Source organism: Xenopus laevis, chromosome 4S (assembly GCF_017654675.1).
Source record: "Xenopus laevis strain J_2021 chromosome 4S, Xenopus_laevis_v10.1, whole genome shotgun sequence".
NCBI lineage: Eukaryota > Metazoa > Chordata > Amphibia > Anura > Pipidae > Xenopus > Xenopus laevis.
The window spans coordinates 46,739,766-46,762,410 of NC_054378.1; the positions used below are offsets into that span (position 1 = coordinate 46,739,766).

General features: G+C 39.7%; 1 protein-coding gene and 1 long non-coding RNA gene across 8 annotated transcripts; one reads left to right on the plus strand and one right to left on the minus strand.

The window, feature by feature from the left end:
• Nucleotides 1-2,419: 2,419 nt before the first annotated feature.
• On the minus strand, nucleotides 2,420-13,189 carry LOC121393259 (small nuclear ribonucleoprotein E-like). 2 transcript variants are annotated; one of them, XM_041561191.1, is made up of 4 exons: nucleotides 13,110-13,189; nucleotides 9,385-9,447; nucleotides 8,784-8,862; nucleotides 2,420-2,906 (listed from the first exon to the last, which is right to left on the minus strand). In XM_041561191.1, exons 1-4 carry the CDS (start codon nucleotides 13,152-13,154, stop codon nucleotides 2,851-2,853), a joined length of 243 nt encoding a protein of 80 aa, XP_041417125.1. In that variant the 5' UTR covers nucleotides 13,155-13,189; the 3' UTR covers nucleotides 2,420-2,850. The 2 variants fall into 2 exon arrangements, with proteins under 2 accessions (XP_041417125.1, XP_041417126.1); XM_041561192.1 differs by lacking the exon at nucleotides 13,110-13,189 and adding an exon at nucleotides 11,170-11,720.
• Nucleotides 13,190-13,272: 83 nt separating this feature from the next.
• On the plus strand, nucleotides 13,273-21,225 carry LOC121393260. 6 transcript variants are annotated; one of them, XR_005960916.1, is made up of 4 exons: nucleotides 13,273-13,411; nucleotides 16,550-16,701; nucleotides 17,459-17,754; nucleotides 20,895-21,225. It is a non-coding gene; the product is annotated as an uncharacterized LOC121393260 (long non-coding RNA). The 6 variants fall into 6 exon arrangements; XR_005960914.1 differs by having other exon boundaries at nucleotides 13,293-13,411; nucleotides 16,508-16,701; XR_005960913.1 differs by having other exon boundaries at nucleotides 13,293-13,411; nucleotides 16,508-16,701; nucleotides 17,555-17,754.
• Nucleotides 21,226-22,645: the final 1,420 nt, after the last annotated feature.

Below are 22,645 nucleotides of genomic sequence, written 5' to 3' on the forward strand. Positions count from 1 at the left end.
AGAGAGAGATCCAGTAACTAGGTTGGCCACTTGACCTAAATACAGCCCTGGGTCTTGGTTAAGCAATCAACTCCTAGCATACTGTAACATATTCGAGTTATAGATAAGCAACATAAGTGCTGGACACAAAACATCATTGCTAATAAAAAAAGAACTTTATGTACACCCAACTGCATATTATTTTTTATTGAGTCTTACTTGAAAGCATTAAACCCATTTCCTCTAGCTCCACACACCTAGCAGCACTGAATCTGTCATTTTGATGTGTGATATGAATATGATAAAAGACAGCAAAGCTTTAGTGCTAATTACATATGATAAATAATGGTTATTGGCGGTGGTTATCCACCTAGTAGAATTCTCTTGAATCCCCAATAAAGTGTGGGAAACTGTTGCAATTGAACAGCATCTGGCCAGGCACAAGTTTCAGATACATCTCAATTAAAGCATCTTTCACTGAGAAACCTGCCTTCTCTATGCACACTGGGTTTCCTCTACAGATAAAGTCACCTCATCAGAACTCTGGATGCCTGTGTGTAGGAAGCATATGGCAGATTGGTGGCTCAGGCAAGTATAATTCATCTGTAAAACACAAGGGAGTAAATAGCCAGGCAGCCCAGTCCTACAGATTCAGTAAAATACATACACTCCACCGATAAGTCTTCATTGATCTTGAAAACATTGCACAATGGTGGGCAACAGTGGGTAGCATTGCTGCCCTGACGTGCTGGGCTCATATGTTTCAGGGCAGTATCTGCAAGGAGTTTTATATTCTCCCTGTGCTTGTGTGGGTTTCATTCAGACACTCTGGTTTACTCCCACACTCCAAAAATATGGAGGAAGTTCCTTAAGAGCATCACTTCACTAAACTGATGTCAGTGATGTATAATCTCTGTAAAATACTGCAGAAAATTAAAGTGTGAGGGTGTGCCAAGTACAAGTGCAGTTTTGTGGCCAAAAAACATGGCTGCCGACCAATAAATAAATAAAAAATAGTATATTATTAAAATCAATGAGTGTGGGGCAGTCATATAAAAAAAAAACCCTTGTCTAGAAGCAGAATTCTCTCTTTAAAAAGCTGATCATGTTATAAGCCCATTATGCATCATAATTTGAAGCAATTTCTAGTGTTCACCATGTTTTTTATCCTGTGAGCAAATTCAGCTTCAAAACTGCTACTGTGCTATGGCTAAAAAGTCCATCAATTCTTGGAAAACCAAACATTTCTAATTACCAAAACACTATGTGGCTGGTAAAACATAGCAGACCAGCGATCATTCTAGAGCAGTTAGAAAGATGGAAGCAAAAAGGGTGATCAGATAACGGTTCCCTACATTTTTAGGAGGGAAAGTATATTGTACCAACCCATATCTTGGCAGACTGCACAATATAAGGGTTCATTAATCCAAACTCATTCTCACAGCTGGTAAGGATTTTAAGATGAGGTTACAAGTCACCTACCATTATATCTAGGGAATGTAATAATTAGCCCTGTAGCATCAGTTATATTACAGTCCAACCTCATTTTCTGCTTAATAATTTATGACGACCCCTAAGCTTAGCCTCAACAGCTGCTGAGAGCCCACTGAGCATGTGAGTGTCACAGACACTTTCCAAGATGTTGAACCCATATGAACAAGTTTGAAGTCCTGGATCATTGCTGCTACTGAGAAGCTGAAACTTTAGGCTGGTGCAAAACGTTCAGTATATGAAATATGTCCTTTTTAGCCATATTCATTTGTATGTTTCATACTCCTTTAAAACAAAACCTTAGGTGTAGCTTTGTTGTGAGTTTTCTCAATTACATATTTAAATACACCCAGACAAGTTGTTTGAACAATGTAGTTACCAATTACAAGTAAATAAGGTTTAACTATTATCTTTAGCATCACAAGTAAACCGCTACAATTCTTTAACGTGGCTGTACCCCAATACTTTCCGTTTTCATGGAAGTTGAGAAAATGTCGCTAACAGGCTCATTTATAAACACTGTGCAAATTTGTTCCTGGGGATTAACCCATAGCAACCAGTGATTAGGTTTTTTTTCAGCCATCTGCAGGTTGAACTCTGAAAACAATCATCTCATTGGTTACTGCCCAGGTGCAAATTTTCCCTGTGTATATATAAATGACCCCCACCTACTCTTATGGGTATGTGGTAGAGTGAGCAAAATTTAAAAAAAATGTTTTTAATCTGAGAATTTGTACTACCAGAGTCAGTTAACAAAGGTCAATGAGAAATAGCACCAGCTGGGAAAAAAAAAAGTAACCAGTGAGACCCCTAAAGTGTGAAAGACAGAACTCAACCCACCTCCACTGACAGGTACCAAAGGAGACGTCAGCTCAACATGAAGATTAAAAGATGAACAAACTGCAACTTCAGTAACAAATATCCAAGTAAGAAACACTTAAAATTTGTATTTTTGTCTTAAATGTATTTAATACAAGAACAGTTTCAAAACATTTGATATATCTGAATTCAGTATCAAGAACTTACTCTGTGGATACATAACCTTCATGAGCTCTAAGCCCAATCAGGCATTGTTTCTCTTTGAAAAAGAAAAAAATTGTTTTAACAGTTGTATACTTGTACAAAAGTGAACAATCCTTGCATTGACACCAGTTTCTATGTAATTGTCTGGAATACCTGAAATTATAACCAGTTTGATTTAAAAAATATATAAAGAAAAAAGTTTCACTGTAATCCTTATAGGCGTCATAACACAGTGACAAATCTACAATGTAGTTGAAAAAGTCCAAAAAGAGGGAAAAAATACCCGGTTTCATTCCTTCTGTTTTCACAGATGAAAATGTTTGGGAACTGCAGAGGGGAACAGATTTATCCGAAGCATTAATTCATGACACTCTGTAGCAAAGTGATGTTATCGCCTTTCAACATGATACGCCCTGAAACACAAAGAATTAATAAGTAAATTTAAGAAACTCAAGTATTGCCAAGTAAAGGTATAATGTAATAAAAACTGTGTGTAACTGGGAAAGATGTTTAAGGCTGTTTACAGGAGCTCCTCTCCGCAGTGTGTCAGCACTATGCATTTCTCACCAATACACATCAATGCAGAGACACGGCTGAACAGAGCCGAGTGAATCAGCTTCTCCCCAGCTGCAGAGAAAATATAGGCAAAGTAGAGGAGAGAGCGCCTCCGGTGACATTAGCCTTTAGTAGTGCAGCCTAATTTATAATCAGGGCATTAGGGTAGGGTACAGGGAAAAATCCCAAAAGCTTAGTTAACATCCTTATTTACAGCTCACGAGATGAGACAAATGCTTAAAATCACTCCCATTCCCATCATCACTAAGCATGGAGAAACTGTAGAATGACTTTGTAGGCAATTGGTGGAAACGCAAATTGTAAAGAAGGGAGGGGAAATTGGTGATTTCATGCATTTTGCCCAAACCTCCTAAAATCACCAGGCAACAAAACACTGGTTATCTCTGCTTTTGCCACAGTCCTCGGACATACACTAGTATACTAGTAAAACAACAACTGTCATACTGTCTCATGTATAATCACATAAATTACCTATAGGTCTTGGTGTTTTAGTTACTAGAAACTCCCTGAAGCTTTTTTTTTAATGAAGCTGGGCTGCTGGAGAAAGGAAAGGCCTGTCCAAGAAGTACCAAGAGTGAGAAAGAATACACATGCTAATAGTTAACTATCAAATCAAGCAGGTTAAAAGGGTAGCTCACAAAATCTCACAAGCATGCATAAAAGCAAATTAACACTGCCTATATGTACAGTACAGGTATAGGATCGGTTATTTGGAAACCTGTTATCCAGAAAGCTACGAATTACAGAAAGGCTGTCTCCCATAGATTCTATTATAACCAAATAATTAAAATTTTTACAAATTATTTTCTTTTTATAAAACAGTACCTTGTACTTGAGCCTAACTAGGATATAATTAATCCTTATTGGAAGCAAAACCAGTTAATTGCATTTATTTAATGCTTATATGATTTTCTATTAGACAAGGTAAAAAGATCCAAATTATGGAAAGATCTGTCTGGAGCATTCTGGATAAGAGGTCCCATACCTGTACATAGTAGCTACAGTGACCATGTGACAAAAAGTCCATCTCTTGTGTCAGTAATGTGTGTGCAAAACCCATTAATTAGCATATGTAATGCTATGTGATTTGCAGGGACAGAGCATGGTCTGGGCCACAATACTAAAATCTTCAAGATGTAATAGTAGTGCACAGTCCCTTCATCAAAAGTGTCCGTGTAGTTTATTCAGAAAACGACCACTGACCTAGCACTAGCAAAGTTAAAAGCTAAATCAGAGGGAAAAAAAATGTGCCAGCAAGGAGATATCTCCCCAACAGGGACAGTAACAAAGGTGACAAAGCTGCTAATGATCCGCAACCAGCAACACAATGAGCAAAATGCAAGAACATAATGACCATACACAACTGTAGCACAGGATAGAATGGCAAACATTCAAAAGTCACACAAATAACGGAGCCGACAGCAGATGGTTATCTTTACCCTAACATGACAATTAACCCTTTAAGTGCCACCGCACGTAGAATCTACGTTCTGTGGGGATGGCACTTGAAATGCCACAGAACGTAGATTCTACGTTCTGCAGCATTTCAGGGTTAGGGAACGGAGGAGCGGCTTTTCAAGCCGCTTGCTCCGTTCCTCTTCGTTCCCCAGCCCCCAGGCAACGAGCAGGGGCCGGGAACGAGTGGCCCCTGAGGCGCGATCGCCCAGGGGCCCCAAATGCAGCAGCAGACACGTGCACACTGCGTGTCCTGCTGCTGCTTTCACTTCCTGAGCCGAAGCTCCGCCCCCTCACAACGGATCTTCCTGGGTGATGCAGCATTTTCTTCCTCCTGCCCTGCACAACGATCTGGACCTGCTTCCCCCAGGTTAGTGCCCATCCACACACAGAAACACACACAAACACACACTTATTTTCCCATTACACACTTACATTCACACACATTTTTGGGGGATCAGGGGGGGTCACACACATTCACAGCACCCCCACACGCTTGCACACACACACACAACATGCAATTGGTCAGTTGTACACACACATACACACTTGCACTGTTGTGTCTTTTTTTTTTTTTCCTTATCGCATCGTCTTTTTTTTGGCTGAAAAAACTGTTTTATTGCCATTGCGAATAGCGTATTCGCTAATTGCACTGCGCAATACCTTTTGTATGTTATTTTGGTGATTATACTGCAATTTGGGTGATTTTGGTGCATTTTTAGACATTTTATTGCATGTTTTGCCATTTTATTACATTTTCAGCTTTGCAAAGGTGTTGTTCCCCTTTTTCTGTCTGTAAAACCTATTTGGCCATGCTAAAATTATCAAAAATTGATTCTGACTGCTGATTACAGTAGGCGAAAAAAAAAAACATTGATTTTTGCGGTTTTGTTGGATTTTAGTGATTTTTGTTACTTCATTTTGACCTTGGAAATTTTGTCTGCTATATAACCATTTGGAGGTCTCTGTGTACAAAATAGTTTGGTAAATCTTTTCATATCAGGCATCAAACTGTTCAGTACACTCCTTGCTTTCATATTTACGATGACTTTTGCTGGTACGTTACAAAATGTGGGGTATATAATGGGGTAAAATGCAAGCTTTGTGACTATTTTCAGAATTTCCATAAAAAGCGTTATGTTTAGCATTGCTTTGCGGTTTGGTAGTTTGCAGTAGAAAATTGTGATTACCTGCTTTAGATTCGTCTGAATGTGTACTTTCAGAAAATATATGGGTTTCTAGGGTCTCTATCGTGTTAGGGGGTCTTATGGTGCATAATGCACATACCAGGTGTTGTATTGTAGCAGTCAGAGTGTCATATGTGAAAATTCATATGTACTATTTTCATTGGGACGTCTCTGTATGCCACCTAGTTTGGTAAATCTTTTCATATCAGGCATCACACTGTTCAGTACACTCCTGGCTTTCATATTGAGGATGACTTTTGCTGGTACGTTACAAAATGTGGGGTATATAATGGGGTAAAATGCAAGCTTCGTGACTATTTTCAGAAATTCCATAAAAAGCGTTATGTTTAGCATTGCTTTGTGGTTTTGTAGTTTGCAGTAGAAAGATGTAATTACTTGCTTTAGATTCGTCTGAATGTGTGCTTTCAGAAAATATATGGTTTTCTAGGGTCTCTATACTGTTAGGGGGGTCTTATGGTGCATAATGCACATACCAGGTGCTTGTATTGTAGCAGTCAGAGTGTCATATGTGAAAATTCATATGTACTATTTTCATTTGGGAGATTTTTGTGGGGTAAAAACACAGAAATATATGTTTACCCCCCAAAACCATATATTTTTGGAAAGTACACATTCTACCGAATCTAAAATAGGTACCCATGCCTTTCTGCTCCAAACTACTGAGTCGCAAGGCCTTCCCAAAATTGTCGGTTTTGGTGAAATATCTAAAAATTGCCTCAAAGCTTCAAATTCCCAGCACCATATCACCCATGTATCATTACGTACCAAGAAAAAGCACCCTAAATATGATTGCCAGGGTTCCTCCAAACAGTTTGGTGGCCATTGTTCATAGGTTTAGCCAAGAATCTGGCATTTAGAGGCCCCAAAATGAAGTTAGTGCATATAAATAGTCCTGTGGGTAACTTCAGCTAATAACTTCATTTCGGGGCCTCTAAATGCCAGATTCTTTGGTAAACCTATGAACAATGGCCACCAAACTGTTTGGAGGAACCCTGGCAATCATATTTAGGGTGTTTTTTCTTGGTACGTAATGGTACATGGGTTATATGGTGCTGGGAATTTGAAGCTTTGAGGCAATTTTTAGATATTTCACCAAAACCGACAATTTTGGGAAGGCCTTGCGACTCAGTAGTTTGGAGCAGAAAGGCATGGGTACCCATTTTAGATTCGGTAGAATGTGTACTTTCCAAAAATATATGGTTTTGGGGGGTAAACCTATATTTCTGTGTTTTTACCCCACAAAAAATGCAGTCAATGTGTTGATTTTTCATTAGCTGAAGTTACTCACAGGACTATTTGTATGTGCTAACTTCATTTTGGGGCCTCTAAATGCAAGATACTTTGGTAAACCTATGAACAATGGCCACCAAACTGTTTGGAGGAACCCTGCCAATCATATTTAGGGTGCTTTTTCTTGGTACGTAATGATACATGGGTGATATGGTGCTGGGAAGTTAAAGCTTTTAGGAAATTTTCAGATATTTCACCAAAACTGGCAATTTTGGGAAAGCCTTGCGACTCAGTAGTTTGGAGCAGAAAGGCATGGGTACCCATTTTAGATTCGGTAGAATGTTTACTTTCTAAAAATATATGGTTTTGGGGGGTAAACGTATATTTCTGTGTTTTTACCCCACAAAAAATGCAGTCAGTGTGTTGATTTTTCATTAGCTGAAGTTACTCACAGGACTATTTGTATGCGCTAACTTCATTTTGGGGCCTCTAAATGCCAGATACTTTGGTAAACCTATGAACAATGGCTACCAAACTGTTTGGAGGAACCCTGGCAATCATATTTAGGGTGCTTTTTCTTGGTACGTAATGATACATGGGTGATATGGTGCTGGGAAGTTGAAGCTTTTAGGAAATTTTCAGATATTTCACCAAAACTGACAATTTTGGGAAAGCCTTGCGACTCAGTAGTTTGGAGCAGAAAGGCATGGGTACCCATTTTAGATTTGGTTGAATGTGTACTTTCCAAAAATATATGGTTTTGGGGGGTAAACGTATATTTCGGTGTTTTTACCCCACAAAAAATGCAGTCAGTGTGTTGATTTTTCAGTAGCTGAAGTAAAGTCCTGAACAATTTGGATGTGCTAACTTCATATTGGGGTCTCTAAATGCCAGGTACTTTGGTAATCCTATGCACAATGGGGATCAAACTGTTCAGTGGACCCCTGGCAATCATATTCAGGGTGCTTTTTCTTGGTATCTAATATAGTGTGGGATAGGCGGAGCAGCAAAATAAAACCTTTGAAGTGATTTTTTTTATAAAAACCGCTACCTTCAGACAAGCTTTGATGTTTGGTAGTTAGGAGTAGAGAGACAGTTACCCATTTTGGAATCGGCAGAATGTGTACTTTCCAAAAATATATGGTCTTCTGGGGTAAACATACTGTTTCAGGATTTTGTGGCCTTGGAATCAAAAGTATGCCGTTTTCTGCCTTCTGCCGGGAGTTTTTGCTGTACAGATGTCCTAAATCTGCCTAAAACTATACATATTTGGTATTGGCACGTTCAAGAGACATGAGGCTTTCCAAATCAGTTGGATTTTCATGCGTAAAATGAAATATTTTTCAGGTATAAGTTCATATATTGTGAAAAATAGGTATTTTTCATTTTTTTTTTGTATTTAGCACTATAAATCTTTTTGCAGAGGTGGAAATACATGAAAACTCAGGCAGATTTAGAAAGCTCAGTTTCTCCCGAAAAAAACAATGTATAGTTTTCCTAGGTGAACTATAGGTTTCCCCTCAGAAAATGCCCCTAAAGTGAGAGAGCACAGAATGTTTCAAAAACGTCTGGCATTTCGCGTAACCAAATTGGTCAATTCTGCTGGCACTTAAAGGGTTAATAGAAATCTGATCCTGCCCAGTTGTTGACAGACTTTGAATTGAGGATTTTTCCCAGAAGATATGCTAAAAAACGCAGCTTTTATTTTTAGCAAGAGAATCAGGATACACCTTGTTTTCATGCCAAAAAATGTATTTATTAAATGCAACCCCACCAGTACAGAGGTTAACCTACATATATGTAAAAAGGTCTAATACGCACCAATTGGTTTTCGTGACTTTGTTTTGAGATGGATTTCTTCGGAGTCGTCCACCACTAGATTCATGTATTCATCAAAGCCCTGGTAAAAGAGAAGTGAGATACATTAACAGTGCCCCCACAATTTGTATTCAGTTCTCATACATTAGACCTTTTGGACAGACTCTACTGCCCTGCAGCTGTCTTCCCATTAAGACACTGTAATACTTTATACAAATTGGAAAATACACCAATAAGTCGGGTAAACCAAACATAGTAAGGTATAAACAAAAAGCACTGTGGCAACCAAACGTTTTGGATGGTTTAGAAATTCTACCTGCACTACAGACAAGAACAGCACAATCTATTGATGTCCTCAAAACCACCTATTGGCTATCTTCCCCATTAACCATTCAATTGTAGAGAAAGTTACAGTCTCTCTTTTCTCTAAATATTTATATGTATAAAAATGCAAATCATGTATCTAAATTATTGATGAACAATGATGCAGCCATCCACCTAACTGACCCACGGCTATTTGTTATACTTCACATAGTAAAAGGCCTATAATGCTGAAACTGAAATGTTTTTCTTAAATTTAAACATGAAGTCAAGAATTACTTACAATGATGCAGCCTTCAATACGCATATTCACTTGCTCATACAACCACACCTGAATCCGTGATCTCTGAAACAGGCACAGAGGGTAATTAGAACACACAAAAAAAATGTCAAACGTCTGTGGGAATGTCAAATAAGGGCTGTGATTGGCTGTTTGGTGGCCCCTATGTGGACTGGCAGCCTACATAAGGGCTCTTTTTGACAGTACACCTGGTTTTTATGCAACGAAAACTTGCCTCTAAGCCAGGATTTCAAAAATAAGCACCTGCTTTGAGGCCACTGGGAGCAACATCCAAGGTTTTATTTTAGTGTTTACAAGTGCATACTGGACACACAATGTATATACAAGTATGGGATCTGTAATCTGGAAACCCATTATCCAGAAGCTTCCAAATTGCATAAATGCTGTCTCCCATAGACTGCATTATAATCAAATAATCCAATTTATTCAAAATTATGTCCTTTTTCTTTGTAATAATAAAAGAGTAACTTGTACTTGATCCAAACTAAGATATAATTAATCCTTTATGGAGGCAGAACCAATCTGTCCGATTTATTTAATGTTTATATGATTGGAACCCCATATATATATATATATATATATATATATATAAATATATATATATATATATATATACAGTGCCAGTAACAATCTATTTAAACATAAAAAGGCGCCAAACATCAGCTTGTGACGTCATCAGAGCCTGGATGCGTCACTAATTAGTGGTGCATAAAACAGTTTTACTCAACAGCCGCTATTCCTATGTAAGTGGATATTCGAGTGCATATGTGATTTGCTATGCGGCCATGTGCGTGCTCTTATATACTCAAACAGTGCTGTGATGCAGCGCATATACTTTGGTGCTGTTTTAAAATCATATCGCCACTTACCCAGGGAGGACCGTGAATAGCAGAGGGAAAGGAGCGCTCACCATGTCGCCTCTGAAGACTGGAGGCGTGTTCCACTAAGCGAAGCTGAGACCCCTTCACCTGTCCTTCCAATGCGCCGCTGTATTACTATCTGTAACCTGCACCCAGGCAGTCGGCCTTGATTGTACGAGTGCTCCAGCCTGATGAGAATTGTATACTGGAACTGTCTCTGCCCAGTGCACTTACTGGTTGGATTCGGTTCTATCTGGCAGCACCTAGTTTTTATTATTATTTTTTTTTTTTGCACCGATAGATTGTTACTGGCACTGTGTATTTCACCTGAGGAAGGCTAGTATTAGAGCCGAAACGTCGTAATAAAACTTTTCTTTTTTTCACCTTTACAAGTCCTGTGAGTGCGGTTTTTTCAAGACCCTTTTGTATATACTATCTGTAACCTGCACCCAGGCAGTCGGCCTTGATTGTATGAGTGCTCCAGCCTGATGAGAATTATATATATATATATATATATATATAACCTGAATCAGACGCTTGCACTCTAAACCAGTCTTCCATGAACGTGGGTGCTGGGTCAAAGTATTTATGTAGAGTTCAAGAGGACCCGCACACCTTGGTTAGTGAACCAAAAATTTCTTTATTTTTCAAACTTGTGCATCCTTTTTTTTTTTTTTTTTTTTTTTTTTTTAGTGAACCAAAAATTTCTTTATTTTTCAAACTTGTGCATCCAACGTTTCGACCCACATTAGGGCCTTTATCAAGGACAAAATACAAGTGTGCCGGTGAGAATTTAAACCTGTGTAGCTCCTCCCAGTGTTACAAAGGCACCAATCATAAAGACATATAAATCCACATTGCATATAATCAGCCATAGGTGAAGTAATTGTGCAATATCTTAGCTCACCATGTGATGTCGCTGTTGAGTGAAAAAAGTGGTTTTTCTTTTTCAGAATAAGTCCATTCAATAAAAAACATCCATCCCTGTGCAACCTGTGAATTTACATACATTACTTTGTTACTCTGTTATCTTGAAGCGACAGATACACTTTGTTACAATGTTAGCGTCAATTATCTGTTTCAATAAAAGTTATACAAACTTGCTATACATTGTGCTGTCATTTCTAAACTACCTTAGTTCATTGAATTATAAAAAGCAATTCAGGACCAACTGCCCGTTTAACCCATTTGGTGCTACACAATTCAATTCGTGTATCCAGTAAGCCTCCCGTTGGAGTAGTACTCTGTCAAAGTCCCCTCCTCTGGCCCTCACAGGGACATGCTCAATTGGCATGCATCTAAAGGCAGCTGGGCTATGTTTGGCCTCAGCCCAATGTTTAGCCACCAGCTGCTGTGTGATATCTTGTTTTCTGCCTTTTTCTTTTTTATCCTTGTAGGATGCACAAGTTTGAAAAATAAAGAAATTTTTGGTTCACTAACCAAGGTGTGCGGGTCCTCTTGAACTCTATATATATATATATATATATATATATATATATATTTAGATCCTTGAAAAAGGTCCCAGAGAGGACCGAAACGTTGGAAATGAATTTGTGAATAAAGCACATTGATTTTTTCACTACAAACAAGGAGTGCGGGTCCATTTACTACGATGTATTACAAGATTTGACCAACCTTTATATCCTAAATCCGTAAAGAGTGCGCTCACTGTACTGACATTATATATACTTTGAATTTTGCACATAATGGAGTGCGGATCTTTTCATTAAGATTATATGCAACACTTTGGATCCAGCACCCAGATTTGATTGAAAGATTCCGGATTGGAGTGCGGCTGCCACAAGTTGATAGAGATATATATATATATATATATATCTATGGAGACTACCTGCACTCACGAAAAAGAGGGTGAACTAGCGCCTGGGTGCAATCCTCAAATGTATGTAGCAATATAGTCCGAACAGGGGCACTCTCAGGTCTTATAAATAAGAAAAAAATATATATATTGTGGGCACAAAAACGGACGTTTCGGCTGCGAACAAGGCTAGACGGCTAGCCGAAACATTAGCAGTTTTTTGCTGAATAAACGCAATTTTTTCACCTTGGATAAGACCTGTGAGTGCATGCCTTATTTGGGACAGTTATCTTATTGTTTATATTTTGTACCCAGGCACTTTTAACCTTTATACGCGCTGTGCCGGCTTCAAGCAAGATTTCGAGTACATTATATATATATATATTTTATATAATTTTTTTTTTTAAATGCACTGAAGTGTTTTTGTCAACTTCAAATGCAACCATCTGATTAACTTCTGAACATGCAAAAGAGTCATCATGGTTTACTACTGCCCTCATATAATTAATTATAAAATAAGTTCATTTTAAGCAACGTTCCAATAGACATTCATTACACGTGTTATTTGTAAGTATAACTTCCAGTGAAAGCAGTGCCTGTCTCCAGCTTTCCTCTGCCCTAGTGGCTCGGACTTTTGAAACATCATTTTTTGAAACTCATGTATTGATATACGGCCAGCAAGTTACCCGGCTCTTTTACATTAACAGGTAATCTTTCTCCTTGCTCTTTTACATTAACAGGCAGTGTTTGTCCTTTGGGGATGACAATGTAACTCTCTCTCCGACGTGTTTCAGGAGAGGAGACTCGTACAACTCATATTATAGACTGCCCATATGTAATGGCTCAGTATGTGTTGGGAGCCGAAACAATGGCGGCAATTACAAATGAATCGCCAAATAAACCATGTCAATAAGAACAGGGCCTCTGCTCAGTCTCACGGCACAAAGCGTCACAACACAAGAGCTAAAGATGTTATTATAGTTTTATTGGTAAGTACAAGCAGAACAATAAAAGGATACGATGGGCTGCACCATCACTTTCTGCACTTTCTGGCCTCCTTGCCCGCGGTACGCCATCTCTGCTGCCTCGTTAGTTGCTAGTTCCCAGTAGCTAAGACGCCGTGGGTGACGTCACGAACGTCTCCGTCACGTGACCTTCGGCGCCTTCGTCAAATGGCGGTCACGCGGGGATTGGCTGGAGCCGTACGCTACTACAGTGCTCCACTTAGTAGTTGTTTATGCTGATTAGCTTTAGGATTTTTCTTTGGGGCAGGATTTTATTCAGTCTTCCCTTGCGGCTGCGAACCTGTTACATACTTGCTGGTCTGTGTAAGGTGTGTGTCCTTTATATTAGGGGGTTATTGGAGGCTGTTTACACATAATGCTTTTGTGTGGTAACTCGGAGGGCCCAAGAATAAGCAGAAGCCACCCACACGTGACGTAGTTCCATTAGTCTGATTTATAGCGGCCATTGGCCCTGCTGCATCAGGTAACACGTGCTCCTAATGACAGAAGAGTTTTATTAGACATGTTGGGACGAGAATAAACCCGGGTATTGCGCTTTATAGCAACCTATACCCTTATACATACCTACATGTGAATAACAGCCACACTGTACAATGATCAAGAAGTGAAGACATATAAATATCCCAATGTAAAGTGTAGTGGCACTTAAAAGGGGTTGTTCACCTTTAAATTCACTAACCTCCGAAAATTCACCAGCGACGGCTTTGCTCACACCGCCACACTTTGCCAGGCGTAGATTTGCCAGGACAAAGCTAATTCACTAAAATCCGAAGTTGCGTCCAGGATGCCAGGGAAGTCGCGCTAGCGTAATTGCGCCGAGTGAAGCGAAGTTGCGCTAGCGTTGCCTAATTTGCATACGGCAGAAAGTTAAAGTTGAATGGACGTATATGTTGCAGCAAATACATTACACTACACAATCCTGGGAAAACTTCATAAAATAGAGTTTTTATATTGCCCTACACATGAGCCCACTATGTGCCATATGTTAGGAAATGTAGGGGGGAAGCCGGTTACCCACAAAAAAATTCATGCTCTTTTTCAGCCTATCACCCTGAAAAAGTAAAAGTCGCCAGCGTTTTTTTTTTGGACTTAAATTAAATTAAAAAATTTCAACTTATTTTTTGAGGAACTCCTATCTACTCTATTGCACTTCTCCCGGTCTGAGGTGGCGAAGGCAAGTCTGGCGCAAGATTGAACGTTCAGTAAAATCCTCATCTTAGTGAATTTGCGTAGTTACGTTAATTCGCCAGAGCGCAAATTCGCCAGGCATTAGGGAGCGAAGTACCGCTAGAGTCTATCTCCTTCGATAGCGAAGTTATGCCAGTTGCGAAGTTAGTAAATCGGCGAAGTACCAAAATGACGTCACGCTAGCAAATTTTTCCCCGCATTAGTCACTTTGCCCTTTAGTAAATTTGCCCCATAGTATGATGTAAGGGTGATATTCTGAGACAATTTGCAATTGGTTTTCATTTTTGTGGTTTTTAAATGGGGGTCAGTGACCCCCATTTGAAAGCTGGAAAGCATTAGGAAAAGAAGGCAAATAATTCAAAGATTATAAATAATGAAGACCATGTCAAAAGTTGCTTAGAATGAGTCATTCTATAATATACTACAAGTTAATTTAAAGGTGAACCACCCCTTTAAATAAACAGTATGTGTGCCATGGTATAGAAGAATATGACTGAATTTAAACATCCAAATGAAAGTTTCTTGTGTAGGATATATTACATATTAACTGGCTAGATTCTAATAAGATTAAAGGGGACATTTTACATAACCTTCATATTCAGATATATGATTAATCTTTCCTCAAACCATGCAGTGATGCAGGAAAAAAAATATTTGATGAGAGGTGGAAGTGTCTGTTCATTCTCTCATAGGAAATGGTCACAGCACTGACTGACGGGCTGAGCTCTGCTGTAGCTTGGAAAACTCCTCCCATCTCCCTGCCTGTGTGTCTGTTCCCAGTCTGCACATAACTGTCCTATGTCCATCTCTCTGCCATATCCCTGCCACCTGGGAGCTGTAGTTTAGGAACTTTAGGCTGCACATTTTGGACACCTGGGATGTGGGGGGTAAACCCTTTTCTACCACTTTCTAGAAACATAATTGATGGATTTTTCCCATTTTACTAAGTCCAAGGCCGCTATATCTAGTTATATGCAGCTTGGAAGTCTTCCAGCCACCCTCCCCTTACGTGCACAGATTTATGCTGAAGCTGTTTGTAAAGCAAGCGCTCTCCCTCTATACTGCTGCCCCCTGCGACCCACCCACTCCTCGTTGTGTAGTGCAGGGAAATTCATTGGGGAGGGGGGAGGAGCGGGGTGGGGGACGAGTGGAGTTAAATCTAAACAGTTTCAGCTTTAAGCAGGCTAAATGTGTCACTGCTGGGATACAGCTGCTTTAAATCAGTGGATCACTTCTTCTCCTAGCTCCTCACTTGCGTGCCTGTCAGTGCTCCATTCTGCTCCCCTCGCAACTAGGGTTGCCACCCGGCCGGTATTTTACCGGCCAAGGCCAGGGCCGGTATTACAAATTTACCGGCAATGTAGCTGCCGGTAAATTTGTAATACAATTAAAAAGAGCCCTCGGCCTGCCCCCAATCCCCTTGAACTTACCTTTTCTTTGTGGTTCGTTTAGTGTCCGTGGCGCGGCCCCGCCCCCTTTGACGTCATGCCCTGCCCATTTTGACGTCACCGCCCGCCCCTTTGCGTCCCCGCCCCCCACAGCCGGTAAAGAAATGTTAAAAAGGTGGCAACCCTACTCGCAACCTAATTGTTCGATGCCCTGTGCTTGTGTGACCCGCACCCGACCCTAACCCGCCCTGCTGCAGCCCGCGCCCACCCGCGCTTCCGGGGTCCTTTTATAGACCCGCGCCGCCCCACAGATGACATCACAATGATGTCACAAAAGGGGCGGGGCGAGCAGATGCTGGATGCCGGCATTTGAACGTGGCGGGCAGGGAGGGCAGGAGAAGAGCTCAACCCGCACCCGTCCGCCACCCGCAAGGGGCAGTGCGAGGTCGAAGCTGGGTGAGTGGGCGGGGAAAGCGCAAGCAGCACTGAGAAGGACCCAGGCTTGATTGACATAGTAAGTTGATGAGGGTCAGCGCTAAAAATAGCTAGGAGAGAAGAGAATATGGCATAGAGAGATCTTATAGTGTAGTATTTAGTTGTGAGTGTTGTAATCTTAAATGTGTGCCTATTTTAATCTTTACACACCACGTGTTCAGTAATAGGTGGGTACTCACAAATGTTTAAAAATATAATCAGCATATAACTCAAAATCACGAGCTGTAGCTTCCAAATAGAATTCCTTGCTGTAAAAAGATGTGGAGCAGTAATAGTGTAAAAACTTTTATTACTGATAAAAATACTTAAAATTGTGCACTCACAAATTTGTAGTTAATACAGGCATATCGAGTCATCAAAATTTCCTCGCCATAGTATATCAAGGACCCCAGTGTTCACGGTTCAACCCTGACCAGCGGTGTTGCCACGTCTGTGTATGGATTCTCCGGCGCTTGGAGATGACGTCTACAGCCTTCACCTGACACGTTTCGTCGATATACGACTTCCTGAGAGGCTCAAATTCTAAAGTATGCGGTTCTCTCCTTTTACGGATCCTGGTTGCCTAGGTCATGCGTCCCTGCACTTCCTTTCCAAAAGTGCGGTGCGTTACCATAGCAACTAAACCCTAATGTCCACTCCGCTTACCACATTGCAAATTATTAATACTTTCCCACTAGCACAAACATATTTTGAATGTCCCCAGCATTGGATCCCACAGCATCAAGTGGTTTAAGTGCTTCAGTGTTTCTTTCATGGTATTATCCATTAAGAGAATTAATTTACAATTAGGAATTCAGGAGATCTTTAAATTTCTTTTACCTGGCTTTTCACTAATTATGATTATTTATACCTTTAAAAATTACCTAATCTATTACCGGTATACTCAATCCCTCCACATTATTAGTTAAAATTTGCATTTTTGTTACATATATATAGGGAGTTTTTTTTTTATAAAATTTGTATATATCAAGAAGGTATATTGTACATAAGTTTAGATAAAGACTTCTCCTAAAAAGGACCTTAGATTGAAGTCTATGTTGAGGCCCTTAGGTTCGAATGTTCCCATTTTATATATCCTTCTGCTTTCGCATCTTAGAGTATCTTCTACAATGTTTCCCCCCCTCCACTTTCTGTTTAATGCCTCCACACCCCAATATGTTAGACCCTTGGGGTTACATCTATGTACCGCCTTAAAATGTTTAGATACACTATGGGTTTCTATACCTTTCTCTATATTTCTCAAATGTTCCCTAATTCAACTTATTTTGTCGTTTGAATACTAAGCTCAAGGAGAACGAGCCTTCCTGTGGGTCGGTTTTAAAAGGGGATTTCCAGAAACTGTTTTGGACACAACCTTATTAAGTATTTTGATTGACATAGTGCCTAGATGACATCGGCAACCAGCACCTCCCACCAATGCACGCCCAGTCCTTCTGAGTGGCTGCTGCTCAGTGAAAGTGAAAAAAAGAGATGGCCGACGGCTGCCCTGGATTACTGTAGCTGTAACAGGACAGGAAATCAGGAGAAAGGGAGAAGCGTGATAAGAAATGCTAAGATAACAAATAAAGTGGACCCAAAAGGTATCTAAAATATGTTTTATTCAATTTTATTGCAAAAAGAATTGATTAAGCTACAGTTCAAAATTATGGTATATGTCCCCTTTAATATCTATGGAGCATTAAAGGATGCCATTTATCCTATCCTTCTCATTCATCCATTTTTTGTAAAACTATTTTCAATTTTAATCAGTTTTGTATACTATGAAGCCTGTAATGCGATAGCTATATTTGTAGAAAGTTTTTTTTTAATACAGATAAAGTCTTACTAAAGGGGTGGTTCACCTTTGAGTTAACTTTTAGTATGATGTAGAGAGGGATATTCTGAGACAATTTGCAATTGGTTTTCATTTTGTATTATCTGTGGTTTTTGAGTTATTTCGCTTTTTATTCAGCAGCTCTCCAGTTTGCAATTTCACCAATCTGGTTGCTAGGATGCAAATTACCCTAGCAACCATGCACTAATTTGAATAATAGACTGGAATATGAATAGTATAGAGCCTGAACATAAAGATAAGTAATAAAAAGTAGCAATAACAATACATTTATAGCCTTACAGAGCATTTGTTTTGTAGATGGGAGTCAGTGACCCCAATTTGAAAAGTTGCTTAGAATTAGCCATTCTGTAACATACAAAAAGTTACCTTAAAGGTGAACAACCACTCTTGCTGCAGCTAGAGTTAATTTGAGGTATTTTAGTATGTTGTCAAGAATGACGTATTACAGAGGATAAACCAGTTTTTATTATCAATACCCATGAGATTAAATCGAGAGGATAATGAAAATTGAGAAAATGATCTTGAATATCTTTCCAAAATGTTGAATTAGAGGACATTCCCAGGGTAGATGTAAATAATGAGGTAAAGAAAAAACACATTTGGGAGAGCTGTTAAGGTATTTGCCATTATTTGAATGAAAGTTAAATCCTTTGTATGTCAAAGGGATCAATCTGTAATTTTGTTCTCTCAGTACTCTAGAAAGTAGTTTATAAAAGTAGAATTTACTAAGGATTCTGCAGAGACTTCATGATGCATTTTTTGCTGTGGATTCTGTGGGATGAGAATATTTTTCCATAGATGGGATTGAATGAATCTAATTTTGATACAAAACACAGAATGAAATCGCCGGAGCTTGGTCTAACCCACACTTTGGAGTTGAGCAGCTGCTAGAAGCACCCTTGTGCCAGCACTCAGTCTAACCCACACTCTGGAATTGACCAGCTGCAATAAACGATAAAAAGCCAATATTTGTACAGAGAGAGAAATTACCAGCACACAGTTTGCCTTTAATATTAATTGTGTGTATTACAAAAAAATGAGGTGTTAGTACCACACATTGGACAAAATATGTAAGCTCATGTGCCATGTCAAGGCCCCTCATTGTACGCAAGTCCTACACTAGCCATTAGCATTTAAGTTTTTAGTGCATTTAAAATCAAGTGCCCCAGTAAACAGTGTGACTGGGTAGTAAGACCAACAGTGCACTTACCCTTAATTACATTTTTCTCTCAACCAAATGTTATCTGATTGAAAGGAGATGTATTTTTTGTTTTTTTTTTAAAAAAAAATCTCAATTTGCACCAAAAAATACATACAAAATTTAATGAAATATGACATTACAGTCGTGAATAGGATTACATATGTAAATTGGAGTAGGCCTACACACATTCCTCGTCCTACACCCAATAACCAGAAACTTACACTACACATCTGATTGTCCTAAACAGTAAAATAGTTACAGTTTTTTTTCCCTTCGGCTGTTAGAGTTGCCTCCTTTCGTATAGATTTTTCTGGCCTGAATGAGAAGTCCCTGCTTGGTAAAATCAAGGGAAATGGGCAAAGTGGTGATGTCACGGAGCCGGGATTGGGCAGGTATGGCACATCGGGGTGCAGAACTAGGCGTATTGGGCAATTGTAAGCTGTGGGAGATGAGAGGGAATGTTTAAAAAGTTTTTTTAACGAACCACTGTAGGGAGGGAAGGAGAAGATTCTCCTTATTTCTGGGGAACAATCTAAAAACAACTGAATTGAAGAAATTATTTGGCAGATGAATAACCCATTTTATTGCCGGTAAATTAGTAATACCAGCCCCGGTTATAGTTGGTGTTTTTCTGGCTAGCCCAGTCAAATATCAGCTGTGTGGCAACCTTAGGGGCTATACCTATTTTCACTTGGCATTGTATAAAATAAAATGCTATCAGGACATTTATAAGTATTCTTTTGTGTTTGAGTTGTTATTGGTAAGGGATTTCTCCCTACCAAGTCCTCGGACATACTGTATACCAGGTAGTAAATACATAGGAAGTTTCCTGTTGTTGATTGTGGGGTAATGTCTGTACATATTTTGTCCAGGTAGCAAAGAAGGCAGTTACTTAGTGCTCTATGTTCAAGGTGGCTTCCAGCCAATCCATGTGATAGGCAAAATCAAGCTTAGTAATCGTCATTTCAAGTGATGGGGTGAGGGTTGATAACCAAGAATACTGTGTCTCCCAAGATTGCCCACAAAGATGTGAGATGTATCTGAAAATGTAGCGTGAATTTACAAAAGGAGGTGACAGTCTCCCAGAATTGTTTGATCAATGGACAAGACCATAGACAGTGGTAAATATCTGCCTTTGGAGCCTGGCACTTTGGGCAGGCATTAGTTTCAGATCATTCCACTTGTTTCCGTAACTTGGGACAAAAATGTGCAAAACATTCAGAAACGTAACATAAAAATTACTTTTAAATTAAAAACTGATATGTATTTAAATTGTAAGGAATTTTTTTTCGTATAAGGTCTGGAAATTCTCTATGCCCCTCTCAAAATCCTTATCCAATAGTGAAGGTTTAAACATTTTGGACTTAAGGAAGATGAAAGGTTGTATTGTGACCAATCAAAATAAGCAATCGTTTGGGTTATCGATTTTCTCTGATAGAATGTTACAAATCACTGTTTGTGCATAAAGCCTAATTTGGAAATATATTTGTTAAAGAATGAAATGGGGAAAGTGTAAATCAGAGAATCATTTAAACTAGGCTTGTTGAACCAAAGGGGTAGTTGAAAATAAAACAATTTCTCTTTGTCAGAGATTTGACATTTGCTTATACAATCACCCCAACAAAGAATATTTGTAGGGGAATTGAGATGTTGTAACCAATTAATATTTTTTCTTTTACATTTAGGAGACTGGAGGCTAAGCCGAGCAGAGGAGACTCGCGTTCCTTGTTAAAGGGGAAGGAAAGTCTTTTTAACTTGAGGGTGCCACAATTTAGGCATCCCAAGTGATTTTATTTACTTAACAGATAACCCAGGCTGCTGCTCCTGTCAACAGAAAACTGCACCGGCCCAGGGTTCTTCCAGAGATCACCACAGAGTGATTCTCTTTTTCCACTTCTTCAGACATAACTGCACATTGTTGTGAAATAGCTGTTTTTTTCTTCTGTTGTTAAAGTATGACTTTTCACTCTGCTGTGTATGCACAGCTGCGGGAATAAAGAATAAGCATGAACAGGATCCCTCTGTGTAGCTCACTGGGCCTCTGCAGTTTTCTGTTGATAGGAGCAGCAGCCCTGGGTATATACAATCACTTAGAGCTGCCTAACGTTTGGTACCGGCAGAAAAGTTTATATCAAAAAACGATATAAGTCCCAAGGCCTCTTCAAGTAAAAAAATATTAATTTATTGTTATTCACATTAAAACAGTATCTAGTACATACTACCCCACATATCCCACCTTACGCGTTTCGCACCCTCCGGCGCTTAGTCATAGGTGTATCTGTCAGTAAGGGGTCGAGTACAGAATTTAAACCCAAGTGATCCCGCCCCTTTTTTTGTTTAAAACCAATCAAGGGTCACAAGCAATTATCCCTGCTTCGTATTTGTTAACCCATAATGCTCTATACAGGGTGTATGTACCATTTCAGTTATATAATAGTTTAAAGTTATACATTGTATTCAAATTATTCACTATCTATACAGTCCATAAAGTTAGTTATTGCACAACATTGTATTTTAGCAGTATATAAACGTTTACACACCAATTAGTTAATCGCTAACCTTGCACAAATTCCATTATTACCAGAATTATATCGAGTGTATACACTGTCATCATTGTCGCTGCATTCCATTATTAGTATTATATAATAAGTATATTCCTTTATCATTATAAACATTCAGGTGTAACACGTCACGTCAAATTCATAATTAAGTCCTAATGGCAACCGTGTTCCTAAATGAAAAATCCAATAAACTTCTCTCTTTTCTCTGTTGTCTCAAGGGGGACACAGGGACTATGGGGTTAAGCTCCACCCTCCAGGAGGCAGGACACTTATTCAAATGAAAAAAGGGGGCGTGCCAGTACTGCGGCTTAACCCCAGGCTAGAGCCAATGTATTCAGTTTTTAAGTGTCCTGCTTACTAGGAGGATGGACATCCTGCAAGCTTCAAGTAGACAGGGGTGCTACCACAATCAGGGATACCTGTTTCTGTTGCGTACACCCCCTCCGTGGGAGCCCCACTGGAGTCATTCCCTGGCCTCTAGGCTATACCAGACTCGGTTAGGCATACCTGCACTCCTTGAGGGAGAGCAGAGGGCCTTACAGTGCGGCTGCATGTGAGTACAAAGCATTACTTTCATCTCACCTTGGTTGCTCTCCCCCCTACCCTTCTAATCCTGCTCTGGCTGTTGTGCTGCGTAGGGTCCGTGCTGCCTTGTCTCCCAGGTCGCCTGATGTGCCTCCCCCCCCCCCCCTCCTTCATCCTTCCAGGGTCGGTTTTTTCCCCTTTACGCTGCTCAGGGGGTGTTTCTACTGGCTCCTCAATTCATTTGGGCCCATTTGCGCTTCGGCGCGCTTCCTCTGGAACGCATGGCTGGGAAGGGGGCGGAACCGCGTTCCAAGCCTCTCTTTCACGCCGCATCTCGCGCCCTTTTGCTA

Bases quoted from the DNA above. Each gene is read 5' to 3' on its own strand.
- LOC121393259 (XM_041561191.1), bottom strand. From the start codon at position 13,154: ATGGCGTACCGCGGGCAAGGAGGCCAGAAAGTGCAGAAAGTGATG. The intron at 9,448-13,109 runs GTGCAGCCCATC...TGCCTGTTTCAG, and splicing joins AGAAAGTGCAGAAAGTGATG to AGATCACGGATTCAGGTGTG. The intron at 8,863-9,384 runs GTAAGTAATTCT...CTCTTTTACCAG, and splicing joins GTATTGAAGGCTGCATCATT to GGCTTTGATGAATACATGAA.